The sequence below is a fragment of the Nicotiana tomentosiformis genome, chromosome 12 (genome assembly GCF_000390325.3).
Source record: "Nicotiana tomentosiformis chromosome 12, ASM39032v3, whole genome shotgun sequence".
NCBI classification, from domain to species: Eukaryota; Viridiplantae; Streptophyta; class Magnoliopsida; order Solanales; family Solanaceae; genus Nicotiana; species Nicotiana tomentosiformis.
This window is the reverse complement of record NC_090823.1, coordinates 119,835,785-119,844,498: the sequence shown is the minus strand read 5'-3', so window position 1 is coordinate 119,844,498 and position 8,714 is coordinate 119,835,785. Positions and strand designations below refer to the sequence as shown.

General features: G+C 39.3%; 1 protein-coding gene across 1 annotated transcript; it reads right to left on the bottom strand.

The window, feature by feature from the left end:
- Positions 1-6,154: 6,154 nt before the first annotated feature.
- LOC138903302 (uncharacterized) lies at positions 6,155-6,667 on the bottom strand. The gene has a single exon (XM_070191247.1). The coding sequence runs from the start codon at positions 6,665-6,667 to the stop codon at positions 6,155-6,157; it is 513 nt and encodes a 170-aa protein (XP_070047348.1).
- Between the last annotated feature and the right edge of the window lie 2,047 nt (positions 6,668-8,714).

Below are 8,714 nucleotides of genomic sequence, written 5' to 3'. Positions count from 1 at the left end.
GATATTTAATCTTTTCTTTGTACAAAGATGAACTTGCATAAGCATGGTACCGGAACTCATCAAATTCATTCAAATGTGCAACCCTCAAGTTAGCATCTACATCCCAATCAAGATTCAACTTTTTTAGAGCCTACATAGATTTGTGCTCAAGTTCTACCGGAAGATGACAAGCTTTGCTAAACACCAACCGGTATGGAGACATTCCGATAGGATTTTTGAAAGCAGTCCGATAAGCCCATAATGCATCATCAAGCTTCTTCGACCAATCCGTCCGGTTAGCATTCACTGTTTTGGACAAGATACTCTTTATCTCCCGGTTGGAGACTTCCACTTGACCGTTAGCTTGTGGTTGATAGGGAGTCATAACTTTATTTGTAACACCATACTTTCTAAATAAAGTATCAAAATCCTTGTTGCAAAAATGCGACCCTCCGTCGCTTATGATAGCCCGCAGAGTACCAAATTTTATGAAAATATTCTTCTTCATGAACGCAACCACACTTTTTGCTTCATTATTGGGTAGAGAAATGGCCTCAACCCATTTAGACACATAATCAACCGCGACCAAGATGTAGGTTTTTCCACAAGAACTCACAAAAGGGCCCATGAAGTCAATACCCCACACGTCAAAGATATCAATCTCCAAAATGGTAGTGAGAGGCATTTTATTCTTTTTCGAGATTCCACCGGCCCGTTGACATTCATCACATCTTTTCACCACATCACTTGCATCATTTTATAGAGTGGGCCGATAGAAACCGCAACTTAGCACTTTGGCCGTCATTCTTGCTCCACCATGGTGACCAATATATGGCGAAGAATGACAAGCCCTAAGAATGTCACTTTGCTATTCTTTCGGTACACATCTTCTAATTACCCCATCCGTACAAATCCGGAAAAAGGTATGGCTCATCCCAATAATAATATTGACAATCCCATTTGAGTTTCTTCATTTGGTTTGAAGAGAACTCATCCGGGATGATTCCACACACAAGGAAATTTGCTAGATCCGTGAACTATAGCACCTCCTTCATTAAAATAGCCAAGCGTTTCTCATCGGGGAAGGAGTCATTGATTTGAAGGCCTTCATGCGACCTCCCCTCCTCTTGAGACAAGTGGTCCGCCACTTGATTTTCACTCCCTCTTCGATCTTAGATGTCAATATCAAACTCTTGGAACAAAAGGATCCATCTCATCAACCGAGCTTTTGAATCTTTCTTGCTCATAAGATAGCGAAGTGACGCATGATCCGTGTGGACAATAATTTCCGCACCCATCAAGTACGGGCGGAACTTCTCAATTGAAAACACAATGGCAAGGAGCTCTTTCTCTGTAACGGTATATTTGATTTGGGCACCATTCATGGTCTTACTAGCATAGTAGATCGGATGAAAAATTTTGTTGATGCGGTTCCCCAAATCAGCTCCAACCGCGACGTCACTAGCATCGCACATGAGCTCAAAAGGAATACTCCAATTAGGAGCGATGATAATGGGAGTGGTTGTTAATTTGAACTTTAACAATTCAAAGGCTCTCATGCAATCATCATTGAAGTGAAACGTAGCATCTTTCTCTAAAAGCTTGCACAACGGGTTCACCACTGTCACTACCCCAAATTCCCTCCGTAGGAGGTCGTGATGGCACCTAGTCTCTAAGACTAGGTAAGCCTATCAATGTGGAATAATAATAAATATATGAAAAATATAAACTACAATTCAAATAATTTCAACTCCCAAAACTCGGTAGAAATAAGTCACAAGCTTCTAAGAATTTATTCTCTATGTCTCTATACATCAGAGTCTAAAGCAAATAAGGAAGACAACATAGTAAGATAGAAGGGGACTCCGGAGTCTGCGGACGCTAGCAGATATACCTCGAAGTCTCCTCGTACAGCTAGTTTAATGATGCTTGGTCTAATAAGATGTACCTGGATCTACACAAAAAGATGTGCAGAAGCGTAGTATGAGTACACCACAGCGGTACCCAGTAAGTGCCAAGCCTAACCTCGATAGAGTAGTGACGAGGTCAAGTCAGGCCCTACCAGTTAATAAATAATAACATGGTAAAATGTTTAAATAATATAATAAGATAAAATGACAATGTAAATGATTCAATTAGTATGTCACATTTAATTACACCAAATAATTACAATTAATATCTCGTGGAAACAAAACAAACTTTCCTTTCAACTTCAAGAAATCACAACAAATAATCAAAGGCAATTGCGACCATAAATCAATATCAACAAGGGCACTCCCGAGGTACCGGCTCGTAGTCCCAAATCATAATTTTCTTTATCTCACCGTAGGAGCCTTCACAATTTATTTTAAAGAAAATATTTTTCCCGAAATAGCATCCCGCGTTTTAGCTATCCTTATCACACCGCATGACTTCTAGTAGTTTCCCCTACTAGCCACGCATATCAAGCCACCCTTATCTCACCGCATGCATTTTAATACCCAGACCATATACCACCGCATGCGTATCAATATCACAATATATCACAATTTGCACCTCAAGTGCCCAAATATTTTAATTTGCCAAAATAAATCAACGATATTTTCCACAATAAAGAGCTCACGGCTCATGCCAACATAAATCATTAATTATATTTTTTCACAATAAAGAGCCCACGGCTCCATCACAATGAGTACAAAATCTTACAAAAATATTCAGGAATAAATAATTTAGCAAAATAATATTTCAAATCTTTAATACGTTGCTTCAATACCAAATTTAAAATGTCAAATACTTCATATTAATAATATTTAATTTAAAGAAAATCAATTTTAAATAATGCACAGAATAAAAGAAACCAAGTTTCAACCAAACAGCTAAAACAATTAACAGGAAAAGGTCAAGCAAATTTAAAGTATACAAATCAAATCAATGATGAAAAATATAACAAGATAAAATAATTTAATAAATGCGCAACAATGATCTACACAATTTAAAAATATAATCTTTCACATTTAGCCCGTGTACACACTCGTCACCTCGTGTACACGACTTTCAATATATTTCAATAATCATATTAATATCAATTCTAGGAGAAATTTCCCCCACACAAAGTTAGACAAGTTACTTACCTCGACTTGCTCCAATTTAACCAATTAGTTTGCGTTTTCCTCGATTTTTCGATTCCGGTCGACTCGTATCTAGTCATAATTAAATCGATACAATCACCAAAAATTATAGAATCAATTCCATAAGAAAATACTATATTTCTTTCAACAAAATCCGAAATTAACTCAAAAATAAGTCTCGGAATCCAGCGAAAGTTACGAAATATGAATGCTCATTCAACTACGAGTCCAACCATACCATTTTTACAAAAATCCGACATTAACTTGACCTCCAAATCTCAAATTCTCATTTTGAAATCCCTAGGCCCAAATCCTCTAATTTCACCTCAAAAACATGTAATCTATTCGAAATATTGAATGATAATCCAATATAATTGACTAACAATGATCACATGTGACTTACCTCATGTTTACCTTGAATTCTCTCAAAATCTCCCCAAACACCGTGCTTGAAGGTCCAAAAATGACGAAACTCGGAACCCCCTGTGTTTTTAACATTCTGTCCAGGATTCGCATCCGCGGTGATTTCTTCGCACTTGCGGTCTTCGCATACGCGGTGATTTCTTCGCACCTGCGGTCTTCGCATACGCGGTGCCTGGACAGCCCATGCATTTTCACTTTTGCGAATCATTCCTCGCATCCGCGAGCTTGACCTGCGGCCCTTTTGCGCGCAGGTGCGATCACACCAGCAGCTCAGCTGCTTCAGCTCCTCCTCCAAATCCAAATTCGACCCGTGAAGCATCCAAAACTCACCCGAGGCCCTCGGCACCCCGTCCGAACATACCAACAAGTTCCATAATATAACACGGACCTACTCGAGGCCTCAAATCATATCAAACAACATCAAAACGACGAGTCACACCTCAAATAAAAATCTATGAACTTTGAACTTTCAAATTCTATATCTTGTGCCGAAATACATCAAATCAATTCGGAATGATATCAAATTTTTCATACAAGTCATAAATAACATAACAAAGCTATTCCAATTTACAGAATCAGATTCCGACCTCGATATCAAAAAGTCAACCCTCCGATCAAGCTTCCCAAATATTCAACTTTCGGCATTTCAAGTCTAATTCCACTACGGACTTCCAAATAAAATTTCGATCACGCTGCTAAGTCCAAAATTACCATACGGAGTTGTTGGAATCATCAAAATTCTATTCCGGGATCGTTTGCACATTATTCGACATCCGGTCACTATTTGAACTTAAACTTTTAATTTTTCATTAAAATTCCATATCTCGGGCTAAGGACCTCAGAATTTGATTTCGGGCATACGCCCAAGTCCCAATTCACAATACGGACCTACCGGAACTGTCAAAACACTGATCCAAGTCCATTTGCTCTAAATGTTGACCAAAGTCAACTCGGTTGAGTTTTAAAGCTCTAATTCACATTTTAATCCATTTTTTTCACCTGAAAACTTTCCGAAAAATTTTACGGACTGCGCACGCAAGTCTAGGAATGATAAATAGTTCTTTTCGAGGTCTTAGAACACAGAATTAATTATTAAATTTAAAGATGATATTTTGGATCATCACAACCACTTTAGAGAAATCCTTGATGAAGCGCCGGTAAAACCACGCGTGGCCTAAGAAACTTCGCACGCCTTTCACCGAAGTAGTTTAGAAATCATCTCAATATTTGCCTTGTCGACTTCAATGCCATTCTTTGAGATCTTGTGGCCAAGGATAATGCCTTCCTCGTCCATGAAATGACATTTCTCCCAATTTAGCGCCAAATTCATTTCTTCACATCTTGCCAATACTTTATCTAAATTTGCCAAGCAATCATCAAAGGAATCCCTAACCACCGAGAAGTCATCCATGAAAACTTCAAGGTAGTCATCCACCATGTCCGTGAAGATAGCCATAATACACCTTTGAAAAGTCGTTGGTACATTACATAACCCAAATGGCATCCCCTTGAAGGTGAAAGTACCATAGGGACATGTAAAGGTTGTTTTCTCTTGATCCTTCGGAACAATAAGGATTTGGTTGTAACCCGAATATCCATCTAGAAAGCAATAGAAAGCACGATCGGCCAACCTATCAAGCATTTGGTCAAGGAAGGGAACTAAAAAATGATCATTCCTTGTGACTTTGTTGAGCTTACGATAGTCCATACACACTCTCCACTCGGTCACTTTTATTGTGGGAATCAACTCATTCTTGCCATTGGTGACCACCGTCATGCCCCCCCTTTTGGGACACATTGCACTGGAGAAGTCCATGATTTATCGGAAATGGGGTAGACAACCCTGACATCTAACCACTTGATAATCTCCTTCTTGACCACTTCTTGCATAGACTCATTGAGTCTCCTTTGATGTTCAATAGATGGTTTGGCGTCCTCCTCCAAGTTGATCTTGTGCATGCAAAATGTCCATCCAATAGCCTTTTTCCTCTTATATAGCACCAAAAATGTAGAGTCTACCTGCATGTTAGTCAAACAAGAGTAAAGAATAACCGATAAAGTAGAACAAGTGCCAAGAAATTCATACCAAAGATGTGGAGGCAATGGCTTTAACTCCAAGGTAGGAGGCTCTTTAATGGAAGGCTTTGTAGGAGGAGTTTTCCTATTTTCAAGATTCAAGGATAGTTTCTGGGGTGGGTGCATAGTTGTACGACCCCATTCCTTGCAAAGAGTTCACACATTCCATGAATCCACCCATATCGTCATCATCAAAGTTGATCAAGACGGCTTCCAACATATCACCCACATTGATCGTGGCACTTGTATCATCAACAATTACGTCGGTCACCAAGTTCACAAAAGAACACACTTCGTTGCTATTTGGTTGCCGCATGGATTTGCACACATGGAATACCACCTTTTCATCACCCACCCGGAAAGTGAATTCTTCGGCTTCTACATCACAGAGAGCCTTCCCTGTAGCAAGGAAAAGTCTTCCAAGAATAATCGGCACCTCGTAATCCACTTCACAATCAAAAATGACAAAATCAAAGAATGAATTTATCAACACGAACCAATACATCTTCAATCACTCCCAACGGTCTCTTCATGGTATGATCAGCCATTTCTACTCTCATAGGTGTGGGTTATGGTTGCACAATTCCCAATGCCTTGAAAACCGAATAGGGCATTAAATTGATTATTGCCCCAAGATCACAAAGAGCTTTAGGAAACTCGTCACTTCCAATTGAACAAGGGATTGTGAAAGCGCTGGGATCTTCCAATTTAGGAGCCATTGAGTGCACAATTTCACTCACTTGATGAGTGACCTTGATAGTTTCAAAATTCATGAACCACTTCTTTGTCACAAGATCCTTCATAAACTTTGCATAGTCGGGCATTTGTTCCAGAGCTTCCACTAATGGCATATTGATTGAGAGACTCTTCATCATTTGAATGAACTTTTTGAATTGATTCTCGCCATTTTGCCTGGCAATCCTTTGAGGGTAAAGAGGTGGAGGCTTAGGTAATGGTGACTTAACCTTTTGCACTATCGGCTCTGGTATGTCAATAATGTGATCCCTAGACGGGTTCACCCCCTCTTGCGTCTCTTCTACATTGTCATCTATATCGCTCCCATATCTCGTGTAGTGGTTCATTGGGATCTTGCTTGAATGCTAGAATCTCATCCCTAAGTATAGCTGTGTGCCCTAGAGAGAAGTACATATAAATTAACATTTCCGCCAATTCATCCCAAATATGAATGGTTCGGCAAACATTCCAACCAATCTAAAGCTTTCCCCCATAGAGAGAAGGGAAAAAGCCTTAGCCTCAAAGCATCCTCGGAGACATTTGTTTGTTTACTCCCCCAACACATGTCCACAAATCCCCTCAAATGTTTATATGCATTTTGACCTGGAGCACCGATGAAGAAGCCTTGTTGCTCTAGAAAAGTGAGCATCACATTGGTTATTTGAAAGTTGCCCGCCCTAATACGGGGAGGGACTATTGCACTAGCATATAATTCATTGGGAAACACATGGTGTGGAGCCGCTCGTGGTAGAGGTGGGGGTAGAACTGGCACATTTTCATGAGGCACTCGGCCTCTTCTATTGTCTTGAGGTTCAAGTAGAACCTCATCCACTTGATCATCCTCAATGTCCACATCCCCCAAAGCAATATTTTCGAGCTCATTGTTTGCCATGGTTGTACCTACGATTTCTCAAACACTTTAGTAACACGGAAGGAAAAGAAGATATTCCAAAAGCACACTCAAATACATATATAGCACCATTTTTAACTCCCCGACAATGGTGCCAAAAATTGATCGCGTCCAAATGCACACCTCTAAATAAGGTATGAAATGGTCGATTGCAATTATAGTAACCCAACAAAGAGTCGGGGTCGAATCTACAGGGAGCTAGATGAGAGTTAGGGTTATATATTCTAATGTGTGAAATTGAATTACCTTAATTTGCACTTCCACAAAAAGGGTTTGTTTCTATTTCTAATTTTACACTAAAGTTTGCAGAATAAAGAAATAAGACTAGGATAATTGTTTTTGATATTTTTCAAATTGGGAAAAAGCCTAGTGTTGTGACCATTATCTAGGTGTTTGCCTAATGGGATAAAGACCTTAATGCTTATTTTGTTGATCAGGGTGTGTTATAGCTATCAACTCTAAATTGCCCACTTAATATCTCTCGTTCAGAGAGTGGTTTTGCCAAATTTAGCTTTCTCAAGACCAAATGGGTATCACATAAAACAGTTGACAAAAGCACAAGTCGGGTTATTACTATCTCTAGGTTGAACCCTTTAATTGGGTTAATCAATCTCTCGATTGAACCAATTCCTTGTTAACCAAGTTTTTCTAGATTAAGTCTCTCTTTCTCAAGTAGAGACTAAGTCAAATAAGCATGAACCAATGTTTGCAACTATTACTTCCACAAATTAAATCATGAATTGGGCTAAATAACAAACACTCAATCATAAACAAGCACTAATTTAATTACCCATAAGGTTAACACACTATGGTTCGGTTACAACCCTAGTAAAAATCTAGCTACGCATGCTTGGGTTTGAAGAAGAAGAAACACTAATTAAACTCATAATATAATCTTAAAATAATAAAATCTATTGTACAATACACCAAAATATAGTAAACTTTCAAAAGAGGCAAAGTAAAACGGCTACAGTACTTGCTGATGTCAAACCTTGACCCAATTTCGTGAAACTCTTCTATTCATACAAGTCTGAAAATATCGGACAAAAATTCCCTTTGGGAGGTTCTGCGACCACACAATTTTATATGCGGTCCACAGATGTCTTATTCTTGCAGGAGCTGGGATTCTGTGACCGCATAATTCTGAACTGCGGCCGCGAGGTAATATTTTTTTGGTCTACAGATTTAGCACTGCATCCGCAAGGCTCTCTTTTGTGGTCCGTAATAGTATGATTGCGGCCACACAAATCTTGTTCGGACCGTAATTAGAGGAAACTCTGAACTTGGCATTTTGTCAACTCTCTGATCTTGGATCCTAACCCAGCTTTTGCGGCTGCACAATTCATGTGCGGTCCGCAATTTACCCAAAAGTCTCCTGAGTTTTTCTTCCTTGATTGCGGCCGCAGATGAAATTATGCAGACCGCACATTGTAAGCTTTTGTGCCTTTTATTGCCTTGTGTTTAGACTACTCCTTTTTAGCCTA